Source organism: Dermacentor andersoni, chromosome 3, assembly GCF_023375885.2.
Source record: "Dermacentor andersoni chromosome 3, qqDerAnde1_hic_scaffold, whole genome shotgun sequence".
In the NCBI taxonomy this organism is placed as follows: Eukaryota; Metazoa; Arthropoda; class Arachnida; order Ixodida; family Ixodidae; genus Dermacentor; species Dermacentor andersoni.
In genome coordinates, this window is record NC_092816.1 from 181147547 (window position 1) to 181165900 (window position 18354).

The window sequence follows — 18354 nt, forward strand, 5'->3', positions numbered from 1 at the left end:
CGCACGCAGTAAGAAAACCAGTACAGATTTTTTTTTATCACTGGAGGCACCTGGCACACGTTTTGGTCCCGTGTTCGTTGACACCTTTCACACAAACGGGGCGCAAATATGTGTGTGAAGCCTCAGCCTTGCATAACTCGATATCAACAAGACCTTCCCTATAGATTTTATGTGCTCGTGGCAGTTCTTCGCGCAAGGGCTCTCCACGCTCCTGAAATACTCAGTGACAGGCTCACAGCTTTCAAAGCGGAACTCAAGTGAAGCAACCTCTTAGGCCAACTTATGGCCCTGAAATGCTGTTCGCACAATTTCCGCATCAGCAAACATTCTCACTTCCATATGTGAGGTTGCCACCTTCAAGTCTGTATCCTTTAAGAAGAGTCCGATAGGCATGGCTACTGCCACCTGAGCCTAATTATGCACTGTAATGCAGTTCAAGTCCTGTAACAACTGGCAGCATCCCTTTGAAAGAAAACCACGGATGTAGAATAGTACGTAGGATTTATTTCTTTCAAGTTCTTCGATGAGTCAAATTTCAGTGTCTTCTATCACATCTGCCTGCACTTCGCGCTTTTGTTTACCTTTTGTCATCATGTCAGCTAGGTCCCGCCTAACCTTCCGGATCCACTGCAGCTTTCTCTTGGGTTTTGTCGGAAAACGGTAAAGTTTCCAAACATTTCGGGGATTCTTCTTACGTATAGTATAGGCACGCTGCAGCCAGTCATTTCACTGAAAAATAGATCGACCAAGCGGCCGCAGATCCCCAATGGCGGCCGCCGTGGGGAAGAACTGGATGGAGCGGTGGCGACGGAGAATCCATTCAGGCACCCTAGCGACAGAAGTAGCAGCAGTGGAAAAGTTGACGGGACAGGCAAAGATAACTTTGCTTTAATAATTGGCGCCCCATTAACCTGTGCAGAAGAACCTCAACGAATGTAAATATTTTCTGTCGTCAAAACGGAGTTCATGAAAGACACAAATGCAGTATAAGTACAGGAATAACATCTCGGCTAAAGTTTTTAATTCGGATATTTAGTCGAAGTAATAGTTGTAGGATGTTTTAACTAAGGCAAAGAATGACGAAGGGGATGAATTGCGCGTAAATAGGGAAAGGAATCGGCTGACAAAATGCTACAAGTTCACCAAAAATGTAGCTCAATGACGGCACTCTATTTCCTAGTCAGTCCTTGTCACTAGCTGGTATGTTAAGGACGCAGAAACGAATTCTTTGTCTCAGTAAAACTGGTTAGCCGCTTATCGGCTGGTTAGAATCCAGTAGCACAGCATCCATATGCACAAACATAGTCATGGTCTCTTGGTGTTTTTATATGTTAAAACGTAGGGAGGGGGCGGGGGCGAACAGTCGAATTTTCAAATGCGAATTGAATACTGCACATTAACTATTCGTATCCGAATAGGAACTATGTATTTGTTTTTTTTAATGTTTAAAGCTAGCCTAATATTTCTTAAACAACCTCATTTTAAAGCCTGTTTACATTTCTCCGTTTGCTAAACATAGTATCGCCATTAATCAGAAGTGATAAAACGACAAAAGTTTTCGAAGCACGTAAGAAAGAAAATGAGCAGTGTGAGAGCTTTTTTCGGATTCATGAGCCACCTTTCTCAGTTGAAGCTACTCAAGCACACTGACCGAACGCAGGTTGCTACCAAGCATTCCTCCCCCTCCCCATCTTTTCCGAATTTCGGAGGGATTAGCGCAATAATCCTTAATTTCTTAGAAATAAAGGCACAGTTGCTTACCCGCGCCTATGTCTGTAAACAGCTTTCTGGTTACAGCTGTTATCTCCACCCCTCAATATAACCTAAAACCGGTACCCACATTGCTCAACTTTAGCCTTATGCTTGCAAACTTCCCTTGCCCCACTCTTTCTCATTTCTCGTCCATCCTACAACATCTTTTTTTACGTTAGCAAGGTAACGTCATCTTTTTTACACCGCATGATGCCCGCTCTACTCTGCTCCTATTCCTCCATTAAATGTTGCGGAAGGAGAGCTACGCGTACATGAAAACGCTGCTTAGGAAAGCAGTTGCTGTCCTGACGAAGACAAGTCGGCTCGTCGAAACGTTGGCATAAAGTAACATTCCTTGTTCGACTACCAAAAAAATGAACATCCCATGCGTAACGGTGTTTCTAGCCAATAGACATCTGTTATCAATAAGTAGCGAGCGCAGCTAACATGGCGTTTATGCAGACGAGCTCTCACGCGCCGGCAAGCGTACGTGTAGTCTAGACTTATAGTTTGATCTCGGTGCGAATTACCGTAAAACGCCAAAAACAGTCACTCAGGTCTATTCGTGCGCTATGAGCGGCGCACGTGGATTTACGGCTGCGCAATATCGATGTACGACCGCATTTTAAAATGCCTGAAACCACCATAAAATGACACGTAACAGTAGCATTTACGACACTCATAAGGGTGTCACGAATCTGCAGGGAGCTTACTGGTATCACCTAGATTTGATATGAGGGATTAAGAAGCAAAAATGGGTAGGCTTTCTTAGAGATGTAGACGCAGTAGGGTGCGTAAAATGGATTGTGCGTGATGCAGATGGTGTATGAGCGCTAGGGTGCATTAAAGGACGTACCCACATGAAAATGTTACATTTATTCACGCAATAGAGAGCCTACATAACAGTTTTACGTTACATCTAGTGGGCATCCAAGGCTGTAATGTTGCAATAGTACTCGCTTCCTATATATAGACGGATCGTTTGTTTAGCTTAGGGTGTTTTATTTATTTCTTTATTTCAGATACTGTCAATCCCAGTGGGATTTTTACAGGTTTGGCATATATTATATACGCACAAATAGCGATAAAAAGAGGTTCACATAACTTCAGCAATGATATTTGTAATCAACACGAAGCAGATATACACATATGGCAAGAAATAAAACATGAATGATACAGTGCATTTCGCAAAAAGGGGTGAAATTGCATAGGCAAATACAATGCTTATACAGATTTTATTTCATACAACGACGTGAGTGGTGTGTTATTTCCGGATGCCATAATCTAATTATTGCGCGACAGTTCTTCTACATGGGTTGCAAATTTGGGCAACGATGTGTTAGTCGTTATGCAGGGGTCCAGGCTATTCCATTCTCTTAACGCAAGAGGAAAGAACGAATATCTCAAATATTCAGTGTGACATGCATATTCTTTAAGTGTTCAAAAATTTATTTATGGGGTTTTCCGCGCCAAAACCACTTTCTGATTATGAGGCACGCCGTAGTGGAGGACTCCGGAAATTTCGACCACCTGGGGTCCTTTAACGTGCACCTAAATCTAAGTGCACGGGTGTTTTCGCCCCGATCGAAATGTCGCCGCCGTGGCCGGGATTCAATCCCACGACCTTGTGCTCAGCAGCCTAACACCATAGCCACTGAGCAACCACGGCGGGTTCTTTAGGTGTTAGTGAATGCTTATGGTGAGAAGGTCTGGTGTCAGCTAGTGATATATGCAACGAAGTATTTATTCGTAATGCATTGTGTAATAATTGGAACAATAATTTTAGTCTTGCTAGTTTCGCTCGTTTGCGCAGAGTGGGGATACAGGCTTGTTTTAGCTGTTGGGTAGGTGAACCGCTATTCTTGTATTTGATAAAGATGAATGTAATGGCCTTTCGCTACACTCCTTCTAGTTTGTTAATAAGCTCTTGTGTATAAGGAAACAAAATTGTGTTACCATATTCGAGAATTGGGGGAATAAATGCGTTGGATGATAGCAGTTCAATTTCCGGTGACGCAGCTCGAAGTGTTCTTCTGAGGAAGAACAGCCGTTTTATAGCAGATGGTATGATGCTGTTAATATGTGATTCCCATCTTAGGTCATGTGAAATGATCAAGCCAAGATATTTATGCTCATGAACTGGGGTGAGTGGTATGTTATTGATAGTGTTTTCGAAGTCCGACCTATGTTTTTTTTTTGCGGGTTATAGATAACAAGGCAGTTTTTTTTTAATTTTCAGTTCCATCGGCCACTTTTTACACCACTTCACTACATCATGAAGGACGATGTTTAAGTGAACGTGATCATTCATAGAGGTAATTTCATTATAAGGAATGCAGTCGTCGGCGAAAAGCTTCATTTTAACGGGGATGTTAGAGGGCAAATCAATAATAAATATAAGGAATAAAGTGGGAGCAAGGACGCACCCTTGAGGCACCTCCAATGTAATTGTTGCAATGGAAGAAATTTCATTGTTAGCAACAACATAATGAAACCGGTTGGTTAAGTAATCTTCAATCCAATTGACAATAGAACGATTACCTAAAGTTGTTTTCAGTTTGCTGATTCGTTTTTGATGGGTTGCTCTATAAAACGCCTTCGAAAAATCTAATGCTATTAAGTCAACTTGTTTTTTATTATCAATGCTTTGGGATAAGTCATGCGTTAATTCAAGTAATTGGGTTGTGGTTTAGAGTCCCCGCCGGAAACCACGCTGAATAGGCGATAACATTCGTGCTTGCTCTAGATAGCTCGTGATATGCTTTAATATGATATGCTCTAATAATTTTCCTACTGTGGACGTTAGCGATATTGGTGTGTAATTACCGACATCACTTTTGCTTCCTGCTCTGTGTACGGGAAATACTTTCGCCATTTTCCATTCCTTTGCAAGGCGACATGTTGATAAGGATTTGTTAAATATTAGATGGAGATATTTCGCGTTGAGATCGGCATATCTTTGAAGAAAAGTGTTGGGAATATTGTCCGGGCCGTTTTCATTTTTTTTTGTCTATTGATATTAATACATTGAGCACTCCTGACTGAGTTATCGTTGGCATGTATAGCGGTCTCTGGTTGTAGTGATTCACCTCCGGAATGCGACCATCGTCAGCAGTGAACACAGACTAGAAGTATGTATTTAAGGAATTCGGAAAACTTGAATTTTGTTCCTGAGAATTGAGAGTGTTGCTTTGTTTTTTTGGGGCTAAGATACTTCCAAAACTTCCCAGGGGAATGTTTTAGAAAGTTAGGAAGCGTAACTGAAAAGTAATGTGGTTTCGCTGTACTAATCTTTGCTTTAATTTCACTGACAACACACGTGAGTTTACGTTTATGTTGAGGACCTTTTTGTTTTGATCAATTTTCTTTGTCCCTTCAGTTTGCGCTTCCCATGAATGAAATCACGTGCTATGCATGGGTAATTTCTAGTTATTGGTTTGGTTTTTCTTGGTATATAGTTATTGATACGGTGGGATACAATGGCTTTAAACCTTTCCCATAATGCGTCCATATCAGTGTCTGAAGAATTAGCGAGTTTTTCAAATGACTCATGCTCCAAAATTAAGTAATTAACTATGCTTGAGTCTCCAGCTTTTGTAGTCTGGATAACTAGTTTTCGAAACAGAATGATTTGTTGTGGCCTGAATGGGAGTAGTGCATAATGTTAATTTGTGATATGATATTCCATATAGCACTGCTAAGTTAGTTTTATCGATCGAAAAGTGATTGCTCAGAGAGATGAGGTCAAGAACGTTGGATGCATTGCCTTGAACACCGTTGAAATCCCCAGGAAGGATCAGCCGGGCTTTTCGTACATGAAGTTCCATATACTGCTATAATGATGCCATTGCGCGTTCATCAGTCGAAGGGCTACGGTAAATACAACCGACACTGATAGTGGTCGCAGCAAAACTCAGTTTGCAAACAATTGCTTCGGCATTATGGACTTCTGGTAAGACAGCGAAAGGAATCTTTTTATTTATTGGTAAAGTCACTCCTCCCCATCGCGTTAATTTGTCTTTGCGCACAATCACATAGTCGGGTAGGGCTATGTATTTTTTCCTGTATGTCATCTGTAAGACACGTTTCTATAATCGCCATGAAGTCAGGTTCTAGGCTGATAAGAAGAGACGCAAGTGCGTCAAGCTTATTCAGGATAGTACGCGCATTTACGTTTGCAAAGGTTATGTTTGGACACCCACTGGTGCCGCCCGAGAGTGCTTTGTGCCGCCCGAGCCTGTTGCACTCGTACATAATTGGAGCTCCAGCGCTTGCATATAGCTTTTGCGCTCCCTACGGAGATGAACACGCTCCACCGTGGTCGAAGGAGTCGGGCATTCCTTTGTTTTATTGCACACCTGTACGGCTCCTAGGAGAAGCAAATGTATTCTTGTAGCCCTTACTTCGGACGAGCACAGCTTTGAGTTTGATTCATTACACCGTCTGGGAATGGAGCGGCCGCTTTCAAACGCTACCACTCCCACTCTGATGTACAAACCAATACTACTGAGCTATGCCTCTCAGAACGCTGCGAAAGAGGCTATATTTAGCGGCAATTCGTCATACATCGCGCGACCGCAGCACTATCTGCGCACACAAAACGCGCATGGTCGAACTATGCCTTTTTTACACGACATAAAAGAAGGGCGCGTGGGTATAGCGGTTGCATAGACGTTACATGTCTATGTCAGCGTATTCGCGCACTCGCACAACGGGAGAAGACCATGGACTCTGGCATGGTTTAATGAGGGAATGCTCGAGCATATCATTTACTTATTCGTTTATTACTCGCCGTGGTTGCTCAGTGGCTATGGTGTTGGGCTGCTGAGTACGAGGTCGCGGGATCGAACCCCAGCCGCGGCGGCCGCATTCTGACCGATATTAAAGATCTTTCACGTAGGAAAATTGATTGTTCGATGTATGTGAAAGTATCTTGGTAAAGATGTGGATTTTCTAAAAGCAATAAAGCATACACGACAGCACCCCCGAGGGACTCGAGCAGTTTGATTTGTCTTGCATGCTTTATGAGAATACGAATTCTGATATTATATATGCTACAGTGCTGAGTGACGACTAGCGGGAATCCCAGTGACGTCGGTTCCAGTGCAGAGGCCAGCTGAGCAGTTCCAGCCAAGCGGCCACGTGAGGGAAGCAGTGACGCCGATCCTGTGGTCTTTATCTTACTCACTTCAGGAGCCATGCGGCCGCAGCGGCGCTTGTGCTATCTCCTTCACTACAATAATCCAACGGGAGAAGAGTGGCCATCCTGGTGACTCACGGTGACGACACGATAAAGGGATGATAACAAGGTTGAAGCCGGTAACGTGCACGGTCGCACAACCGCGACGCCGCAGGCCCTCAGACGGCTTCATTGCATTGCAGAGTCCCAAAGGCATCACGTTAAATTCATATAGCCCATCATGGTTGACCAAAGCTGTCTTGGGACTCTTGTATGCGGCGATGGGAACCTTTAAGTAGCCAGATCGCAGGACCAATAACGAGAATACTCAGCGCCTTGAAAGCAATCAAGTGCATCGTCAATTCAGAGTAAGAAGTAGATGTCCTTCCGTGTTACTTTGTTGAGAGGGCGGTAATCTATACAATGTAATAAAATCAGCGTATTTGCGCACTGGCACAACGGGAGAAGACCCCGGACTCTGCTATGGTTTAATGAGAGAACGCTCGAGCATATCATTTACTTATTCATTTATTACCTGCCGTGTTTGCTCAGTGGCTATGGTGATGCGCTGCTGACCACGAGGTCGCGGGATCGAACCCCGTCCGCGGCGGCCGCATTTCGATGGGGGCGAAATGCGAAAACACCCGTGTACTTAGATTTAGGTGCACGTTAAAGAACCCCAGGTGGTCTAAATTTCCGGAGTCCTTCACTACGGCGTGCCTCATAATCAGAAAGTGGTTTTCGCATATTAAACCACATAATTTCATTTTTAAAATTATTCGTTGATTACAGGACACTGCGCTACTGACACGCGATAGGGGCGTTGTCTGGGGGGAAGTCTTGGACCCGATGCCCATGTGGTGTAACACTGTCTGTACAACCCCAAGCTTGCTCCGCACAGTTGACAGAAGAGCGAAAAGTATCTAGGGGAGATAGAAGTTGCTGACGGTGCTCGAGGGAAAGTTTGGCGACAACGCACGAGTCAAAAACTTCGGTAGCCAAAAGAGAGCTTTTCGAAAATTGTGTTATGGCGTCAAGCGAAGGACCAGAAATGGAACCAGGCACGTCTAAACAACTAGATATGTCTGGGCCCGACACAGCCGAGGGACTCGTCGCGAAGGAAAGGGAGCAACATAACTACTGTACCAGCAACTACGTCAAGAATGGCAAATGGAAGTGGTGTAAGTTGGCAGTGAGGAAAAGCATAAGAAGACGTCAACATTATCTGGGTGTTGGGCGCAGATATATAAAACAACGCGACTGCTGTTGGAGTGCATGGCGACAGATCAGTATCGGTGGTGACGATAATCTTTAAGGGAGCGGGAGAGGAGTCCAGCAGAGTGCTGTTAAGGACAGGCAACTTCGGCACGGGCGCAGTCAATGATGGCACTCTGGCGCGATAGAAAGTCCCATCCAAGGAGGACATCATGCGAGCCGGAAGACAGTACATGGAACTCAATTGTGTAAAGTGCGCCCTGAAAACCGATCCTAGCGGTGAATGCGGCTGAATGTTTGATGGGCTCCGGGCTGGCAGTGTGAAGTACAATGTCAGAGAATGATGTGGCGACTTTCCTGGTGTTACGGCAAATAGTGTCACATACGACGGAAACTGCGGCGCCGGTATCGACAAGTGCCAATGTAGCAGCTCCCTTAACCTCCTTTAAGCTCCTTTAACGTTTTGTGGCGATAGCGGAAGTCTCGGGTATTTCCACAAGCGTGCAGCTTTTGCCTCCGGAGCTGCAGCAATTACTTTCCCTTTTCGAAGGCGGGCGACGACGCATCGGTGATATCAAACGGCGACACGGTGATGGTCAACGACGCCTGCTGATGTTCTGACGACCGATCCAGAAGCTCGGCGACGGGTTCGAATCAGCATCCTGGTGGGCTCGAGTGAACTGCGGTTAAGTGAAGACTACCGAACGCGGTAGGCAGCGGCGACAAAAGCGTGCCACATGTCCCGCGAGAACGCAGGCGAAACATATTGGCTGGTTGACCCGCGTGCGCCAGGGATCTGGCGGCCGCTACTACTGTGAGGCTGTGAGGCTACTGTAGGGCAAGACGTGATGGTATCGAGTAGGGCCACTATGGCGTGGAGTAGGGCACATGTGGCGCTGAATAGGCGAGCATCGTCTGTGTAGGACGCGACGCGACTCCCGCGTATGCAAGCGGTGCGTTTATCAGTGGTTGCTGGTGGACTGGCGGAAGAGCCTCTGTAACGTGCTCGCGGATGGCCTGCCGCATGACCGAGGACAAAGGTTCGACAGGTTCCTGTGCGAGAGGGAGCAGCGAGAGCTGGTGGGCCACTTCTTCACGAATGAAGGCTTTCATTTTAAGCAGCAGACGCCCGTCATCAGTCTGTCCGGGAACAGTCGCCAATCTTCAAAGGCAGGCCACTGCAGTAACAGTGCGGGGGATGAGCGCTCTTTTCCGGCGTAATTTGTCATAGCTTCGGCAGTAGGTTACTACGGTAGCAACGGTGGTAGAATTCTATCTAAGCCAGGAGCATTTCAAAAGGAGACAGACAGACAGACAGACAGACAGACAGACAGACAGACAGACAGACAGACAGACAGACAGACAGACAGACAGGCAGGACAGACCGACAGACAGACAGACAGACAGACAGACAGACAGACAGACAGACAGACAGACAGACAGACAGACAGACAGACAGACAGACAGACAGGCGGACAGACGGACAGGCGGACAGACAGACAGGCAGACAGATAGACAGACAGACAGACAGACAAAGAACTTTATGGTCAGTTTCCTAGAGAATTTGTTTAATCTTATCTTCCTTAGTCATCGCTCGGCTCACTCGCTTGCAGAGATAGATGACGTCCTCAATAGAAATAGTAAAATTCTAGCCCGGGCGTTGTGCTCGTTGGCGGAGGCGTTGTTGGGTGCGTAGCTTTTGCACGACCAGAGGGCCAAATGCCTCCACGAAGGCAGTCTTAAAGTCATCACACGTCGCAATAGTTTTCTCTTGATTTCGGAACCAGACCTTGCATGCAGACATCCGCAAGATAAAAAATAACGTTGGTGAGCATTCTCCGATGGTCGCATTTGTTGTGGTTGCTTACATGTTCATACGACGAAAGCCAGTCCTCGACGTCACTACCAGCGCTGCCACTGAAGACAGCGGGGTCTCGTTGACAAATGGCATCGCAGGCGACTGGTTCAGCTGACGAAGTCGGTCTCTCACCGGCGTCCTCCGGCGTGGTATTGAAGTTAGCGGTGGACAGAAAGTGGCTCCGGAGTTCCAGGGCGAGTTGTTAGAGCACCCAGCACCTCCACCAAATGCAATGGGGTTTATAGACGGTTAGCAGGAACCGCAATCACGTCGCGCCTTGCGCAGAGAGCAGCCGACCTGTTCCAGCCAAGCGCTAGCGCGAGGAAAGCAACGAGACCAATCCTTTGGTCTTTGTCATTCTTACTTGAGGGGCCATGCGGCCGCAGGGACGCTTGTACTATCTTCTTCATTACATATAGAACAGGTGTTTATGTGGCCATTACTTAAGTAGAAATTTGTACCGTTGCAACATTCTAAAGCTTATCTCGAAATTTGCCGAAAAAAAAACCGTTCTAGGGGACGCCCTATGTCGAATTCCATTTTGGTATCCTCCCTTCTCTGCAGTCGTTTTTCCGGAAAGGGCATACGCAAGGAGCTTGAATAGCATGGGTTGGTTATCTAGTGCGTGGCGACAGAACGCATTAAAACTTGTAGTTAGAGAATTTCGCGGACCGCAAAATAGAAAGTCGAATCTATGCACGTCCCAGTTCTCACCCACTACGCCGCGCATTGGCTCTTTATGTAAGTAACTTAAGCGTGCTACCCGCGCTACTTCATGGAAATGGCTTGTTTAGAACAAACAATCCACGAAGTCTTTGCTTATTGGTGTCGCCATTTTGTAACTATGGGGCAGTTACGCAGGTGGTCCAATCCTGCAATGTTGACTGGCAACATTGATCTAACCACACGACACATGTTTTCAATTGAAATGAGACACGAACCAGCACGGAAGCAGCAGTTTTGATTACATTGATCGTGGCATGACTAGTAATATGTGAGTTGCTAAAGATACACTGCATACTAATTGACGACGCCTTTTTGCGGCGGCTGTCTTACCCGCGTCGCAGGCACAGAGTGCGTCCTGTACTCGCCAGCAAGCGCCCTGTCCAGACCCATACTGCACTGTCATTTCCTCTACGATCTATTCTGCGGCACAGACCGGAAGCTCAGCGTGTCTAACGACACGTGTCTGCGGGCGTCCTCTTGACATCATGCTCCAAGTGCTGTCATCAATGCATGCATGCTCATTTTCAGGGCATATTTATCATTGATTTACATGCTGTAGTGCGGACATGCAATGTGCTAAAATTAGTTTTCATGCGTTCCCACAGTTTCCATGAGCTGTATATGTTACATAAATATATATATATTGTTTTGCTGAAACTATCACTTTTCTGTAAGCACGCCGCACATAAGTGTATCCGCATATGCTGCTGTGGACGTCGCAAGCGTAGCATGCTTTCTTACGACCAGACACTTTATGTGTGTGTAGTGTCCGTGTAAAGAAATTGTGTACGAGCAATTAAACCGTACATATCTATAAATAAAAATGTTTACCCATTGGTTTCATGTCCCTGACTTTTCCTGATGATTGAATGTGGTACAGTGAAGATCACACACTATTTTTCTTAAAGGAATACAAATAAAAATCCAAGCATATTAAGAAAGCACCACAATTGCATTCCTAAGACAGCTTCTGTATAGCGTCATTATTCGTGTTGTTTTTGAGTGGATGGCTTTATTTTTGACGCTCTGTGAGCGGCCACCGGATCTCGCGTAACGCGCTCCCAACAATGAACCGAGAGATCTGACGTCACATCTACAGTCAGCAGCGATGGGGCGAACAGGCCGGCCGCGTGCTGTTTCGTTTTTCCCGCGTTGCGCCGTGCACAATGCTTCGTGAGAGTGAAAGCATGAGCAGAGATTATGACTCCGACTTCGATGAGCGGCCTATTGAAGGACAACCTACAATAAAGGCATGTGCGCACGATCCGTCCCCGTCATCTAGCGACGACGACCAACAGAAGCAGTCCCCCTCTGCGGTGCCGAGGGAGCCTGGACCAATAACGTGGTAAGTGTTTACACTGCGCATTGCATGGGCGCGCGTAGACCTCGAGAGATCAGAGGCGGAGTCATACACGTAAATAAAAATTGGCCGTGGCTTAGCTCAGCTATGCCAGGATATATGAAGCGAAAGCTAATGCATAGCATGGTTAGCCTTGGTTAAACTTGATTGCAAGTCCGGGTTAGTCGGGTTGTCTAGCTATGTCGCGGCGTTTAGCCAGTCGTTCGGCGTGCTGTTCGTCTGTTTCCTGGACGATTCGTTTCCTCTTCATCTCGTTCCGATGTTGATTCCAGGCCTCCTCCTGCTTAACAGAATAGTCGCCGTCCATACTGCCGCCTCAACTGTGGTTGCGGCGCACGCGAGCTCGCCTCTTCAATTCTCCGACATATTATCAGGCATGCAACGCAGCTGGCAAAGCGAGTGGAGGCGAACGAAACGACGAGGAACGCGGTGTGACGTCATGTGCTTCCTCGGATCGCGGCCACGGCGGAATCGTAAGTTCGCGGCCAGTACAGCTTTCGCTGTAATATGTAAATCCGGTTTCTGCGGCTCGGGTCGCAAGTTTGCACCTGTAATGAATGAGAAAGTGAGCCGCTCCGTACAGAGTGGAGACAATCTCGGCGTCTACTACGGCGTTTGCCACGCGAATCTCGGACGCCGTAGTAGACGCCTTTGGCGGACGCCGCAGGGACGCGTTGCCGGAGCTCGTGTATCTTTTACCGGTTTCCATTGGGCGAACAGGAGCAAGAGCAGCGAGCATACAGAGCAGCGCACGAGAGCAGCGGGGACGCGGGTTCACGTCTCGCGACTGGAACATTCACGCTGCTCCGAGAGCAACGCAGCGATGAGGAGGATGTGACGTCAGGAGTCACGCGACCGAACTTTTCCCGCGCTCTCGTTGCCGCCTGCATTGCGTCGCGCGCGCGCAGCATATTCGGTGGCGGCCTTGCGTTCGTCGCTGTGTTTAGCATGGCAATGGGTGAAGAAGCACAACGGCTGTTCATGACCATGATAAAGGAGTCACCGCTACACGCAGCATCAGGTAAGCGTCTTCTCTCCCAGAAATAAGCTGTGAAAAATAGCAGCGTCAATCTCATTTTGGGCTCACCACAGCTGTCATCGATGCCTTGGCCACTCCTGAGAACGTTGCCGAGATACCCGACGGTAAGCGACAATAACTACTATGCATAGGGACATATTTGAGGATTCTTTTCATTAATTTCTTTTATTACTTACCATTTTTTGCGGCGAATGGAGTATTTAGGATAACGGCCGGGGACGTCGCGGAGTGCGAGGCAACAACGGGCGAGAACGCAGCCGTTAATATTCGTACTGTAACATTACTCGTGATAATGCCGCACCTTGTTGCTCTACTGTAATCTGCCGTTTACAGTCACTTCTGTCTGTTGATGCTTAAGATTACTGTATATGCCTGCTTTACTGTGCAGCATCTGACCAATCAAAGCAAGCCTCTTTATTTTTGCCCACAGCAAGGGCTGATGACATGCTTTGTCCGTCGCAAACATCAGACGCTTAGTAATCTGAAGAAAAAAAGACCTTATCATTTCAGGTCGCACAGAGTAGGCACCTCGGTACATTTTTTACAGTTGCAACTTTTATGTTCATTTGCAGAGAACACCGCTGCGTCGGACGTGGGCGAGAGGGGACCGCAGCCAGCGCCAGAAGTGAAAAGAGGCGGCGGAGGTGAGCTTGTAAAACGGAAAGTTGAGCTGTTGGTACATCTTTGAATACAAAAACGGCGCTGCAAGAGGAGTGAGACAGCGCTTGTCCTCATTCATCAAAACGCGCCTCTCCTCAGTTGTCCCGTCTCAGCGCTGTTTTTGCATTTAGTGTCGAACTTGTGCTGCCTGCTTTGCTTGACGAATTCGGCGTGTTTAGTAACGTATCCGCATTTATATTTCAGCTCCCGAGTGGACACCAGGAGAAACCAAACTGCTATTAGATTACTATTACAAGTACTTTCCGCAGGTGGGCCCATTCAAAAAGTTTAAAAACAAGAAGATGCTTTTTAAGCAGGTTTCACAGGATTTGGCTGAGGTTCTTGGATGTAACAAAACGCCACAGCAGTGTGAAAATCGCTATAAAACAGTAATGAGGCAGAAGAATAGGGCAAGTGACAACAACAACAAATCAGGTGCTTCACCTCATCTTGTCCCATTTGACGATGAAATGCGAAAAATCCAAAGCATTGATGACAGTCTCGAGCCAGATTCAAAGGGACTCTTTTGGAGTGACCCACAAGTCAACGTCATCAAGCTCCGACAGCTCAGCTGATCCACTTTCACCTGTGCCTGAAATGTCCAGTCCTCCGTCGAGCAATTCAGAAAGTGGTGAAAGCATGAAAGGGTCAACAGAGGTGAGGAAAAGGGAATGCCGTGCCGGTACTAGTCGTATGCAGCAGATGCAATTTTTTTTATCACATGAGGGCTATAAGCGCAGAGCGAATAGCTCAAAGGGAAAAGAGAGAAGAAAAGGAGAAGAGGCGTGCTGAGCGGCAAGCTGAGCGCATTCAAGAACGCCAGGATCGTCGCAAGATGCACGAAGATAAACTGCAGCTCATCCGTGAGGCCTTGGGGCTCAAGCAATAAAACAGTACACTTTGGATGAACATGTTTTTATGAGTGTTTATTTCGTGCAAGACAAAAACGTTTCTGTGCATGGTCATCACGAAGCATTGCTTTGAACATATGTTTAGCCCTGTGTTTGCATCACTACAGGCTTTGTGGGTACCTCCTCTTCCGTCCAATCTTGGACCTAATTTTCTCCCGTTTAACTTCTGCAAGTGCCCGTAAGAGGCTCTCTTCTCTAGATGTTCCGCTGCAGACTTCATCTGCAGTAGGGCTCTGATCATTGTTAACCTGGGAGCTCAGACGCATGTCCTCAAGTGGACTATGGAATGATTCCCCGTTGTCGATGCAGATATTGTGAAGGACACAGCAAGAGATAATAAATTTTGACATGTTGTCTACAGTCATGAGGTCCAAACGCTGTAGCTGCCTAAATCTACCCTTCAGTTCATCAAATGCGTTTTCAATTAGCACACGAGTGGATGAAAGTTTGGTGTTAAATGCCTTGTCAGAGGCATCCAGGCTTCCATAGTCTCGAATGGGAGTCATCAAAAACTGTCGAGATGAGTATGCAGCGTCCCCAAGAATATGGTATTTTCCAGCACAGAGTTGAGGCAATTTCTTCGAAATGTTTGAAAGCGGAAAGATCCTAGAGTCGTGAATTTTACTAGGTGCACCAGTGCTGGCATCAAGGAACCTCTTCCGGTTATCACATATCCCCTGCAGCGTCAAGGATGGGTAATGGTGCCTATTCACGTACACTGACCGCACCTTACCAGCAGGGCACCTAACAGGAATATAGCCACCGTCAATGCAGCCAATGGTGTCTGGAAACCCTGAAACCTGGGAGTTGAAAAAAAAAAATGTTACGAGAAGCCGGATTGATAGCCGTCATTATAGCACAATTCATGTACAACACATGCATAATGTGGAGGTCGTGGCCTCGGCTCTCATCGGTGGCAAGTTATTTTTCCATCCTCCTTCCTCCCCTTTTCTTTCTCCTCCTTTTTTTCTCATTTCAGCTTCAAACACAGCTCATTTCCCCCATGCTTTCCTTGACTGTTGGCTTTATATGGTTGTAATAGTCTGCTAAACACGTTTACAAATGATGATGGCCTGCATGTTGCCCAGCATGACCGACAAGCCCAATGTTCACACAGTTATATTAAAACAATGGCCCTCACTAATATGGAAGCATTGTTTGCCGGATGCCAAAATCTTACTGGCATACACATGCATGCAGCAAAGCAATCACGGCATTAGGGCAATGTGTGAAGAGACTGCAGCTAATGCTCAGTGACAGGAGGTCAGAACATAGACATCCAAACTATAAGTAGTGTATAGATGTGTATTTTATTTAGTTAGGTATGTTAAGTCCCCTCGTAGCAACATACAGCCATTGACATTGTTACATGTGCAGGAAGGCATGAAATGCATCCACAGTTCCTTCATTCAGGCTTTTTATTCATACACCAGGGTGTACAGGGGGCCAAGGAAAAAGCCGTTCTAGAACGGCTTGAGGAGCCCCTGGCCCCCAACAATACATTAGCAGCAGAACACACAAAGAGATAGTAAAAAAATTATTACAGCCTAGTGATAACAATGAAGATCCAATTATTAGCGTGTAAGCATGCACAAGTGTAACAAAAAACATTCAGAGTTACAAGTGTTTCGTGAAGGAAAAGACAGCTCTAAAGGGTAATATAGATGGCAAGTGACATGCTGTTTTGATTAACGTCAAAGCCTATGCACGGCGCAAATCAGAAGTAGAGAATTTTTGGTCACCTGTTCAAACGCATTAGCAAGCTTCTGCAAGTCATCTGGGAAGGTCACGATGCGGGGTGCGATGTCCAGAAGAAACGCCATGACGCGGTACATCATCCTGTGATGCGTGCTTTCCCCAACCTCAAATCGCCCTGCGACATCCCGTATGCGGGATTTATTGGCAGCATACCTGCAAAAAATGGGATAATTTTTTAATAATGCGAAATTGTTAAACTAGCATCTCATGTCACCATCAAGGATTGCAGCGAAGTATAGGAAAAATTTGCATCTGCCCAGTTGTCTGAAAAAGCTTCACATGTGTTCATCAGGCACCTTCGGTACAGCCATGCGGTATTTTCCCCCTGAAGTACCTTTAAAAACCATAGGCAAGAGCAGAAATAAAAAACTGGGCACACTGAATTAAGTGGGATCAAACCCATTTACATTCACAGGTGGGAAGATTGAGCCCTTGAGCCCTTCGCATGCAGAAGAGCAGTGACCTGTAAAAGCAATTTCCAGCCATCATAAGCATTTGAGAAATCGGTTGGTAAACCCTCACGCAGTGTATTAGTGCATTCAATTTCATGCTTCGCGCCAGGTTAGATGTACCGTGACGCTTTTGCAATCAGATGCCTCCAATCACTCATCCTAAATCACAACTCTTCTCTCTTTATTAGTAAATAATTTCGATATGTTATCACCTAAAACCGGCAGCAGAGAAGAACCAGACACAAGGAAGAAACACACAAACGTGAACGAGCAGCTTCATCCACGTCTGTGTGTTTCTTCCTTGTGTGTAGTTATTCTCTAAAGCCGGTTTTAAGTGATTGATGCACCAATTAGCTCAACAATATACCTTATTAACGTTTATTTCGATATAATACCACAAAAAGGACAGCACATGCTCTTGAGGCGACTTTGGGGGCAGTCTTCCGCGATCAGTTCTTGAAGGGTAGTGCGGCGATTTCGCGAACTCAGCAGCAAGGGAATCTGCAGCCGACCGTGACACTCGGAAATTCCTGCGAAACCAGTGAGGTACAAAGAAAAAACGCAGGTTGGTTATTTATTACAGGTTCTAAGTAGGATGCAACTACTCACCTCTTCGTCCGAATAAGCGGCGACCGTCTTTTCCACATACGACACGACCTTCGGTCGCTTCTCCGGCGGGGTAAAAAGCTGCTCGAACAGCTGCTCATACAATGCTAAGTCCTCGTCGTCGCCGCTGCTGTCCGAAGAGGAGCTTGTGCTCGAATCTGTGCTACAGCTGCTGTCTTCATCAAACAGCAACAACAACTCTTCGTCCAGACGGCAGCGCTTAGCTACTGCCATTACGCTTGCTGGCACCGGTCGACTATCACCGCTACCACCGTCCGCCATTTTCCACGGCTTTCCCGGGGATGAAACCAGAAGTGACGTGAAAAAGTCATGTGACTTCCTTCGTTCTCCCTGCTACTCCGCCGCTGACGACGGAGCACCTCGGACTGCTCTCGGCTGCTCTCGGCGCCGTCAAAGCGCGCCTCCTCTGCCATTGAAACACGACGCTCGCACTCCTGTTCGACCAATGGTAGGCGCTGCAACTCGCGAGAGCACTTTGAGCGCAGTTGCAAGTGCTCCTGTTCGCCCAATGGAAACCGATATTTAAAGCGATCTGCGACGTGGCCACAAAACCACAAACCACTTTTTATGCCTTGTCTTTGCGAACGCTCCTCTGACGCCTTGTTGACTGCGCTTTCTCGAGAAAACAGACGGCACAGCGTCAGGCTTGAGGTGCTGCCTTCTCAATGACACCCCGAGGTTCCGTAGCAACGCACGGATTGTCTCGCAGTCCCTGTCCTCAAAGAGGTCGGAGCAAGGAAAGATGAAGCTTAATGGCATCTACGGGCGCGATTATTGGACTGCTCGAGTCCACATTCTACGCTGCTTCTCGTCCTTC

At 46.7% G+C, this 18354-nt stretch overlaps 1 protein-coding gene and 1 long non-coding RNA gene across 2 annotated transcripts in view; one reads left to right on the top strand and one right to left on the bottom strand.

Annotated features, from left to right (window-relative positions):
- LOC129382951 (uncharacterized) overlaps positions 1–11568 on the top strand; it is a 34613-nt gene extending 23045 nt beyond the window's left edge. The window contains exon 4 of the long non-coding RNA XR_011893172.1: positions 11072–11568. This is a non-coding gene — a long non-coding RNA (uncharacterized lncRNA). The remainder of the gene's footprint in view (positions 1–11071) is intronic.
- Positions 11569–14801: 3233 nt separating this feature from the next.
- Positions 14802–17798, bottom strand: LOC126524131 (putative nuclease HARBI1). The gene is made up of 4 exons (XM_050172485.2): positions 17521–17798; positions 17306–17449; positions 16443–16611; positions 14802–15500 (listed from the first exon to the last, which is right to left on the bottom strand). Exons 1-4 carry the CDS (start codon positions 17796–17798, stop codon positions 14802–14804), a joined length of 1290 nt encoding a protein of 429 aa, XP_050028442.2.
- Between the last annotated feature and the right edge of the window lie 556 nt (positions 17799–18354).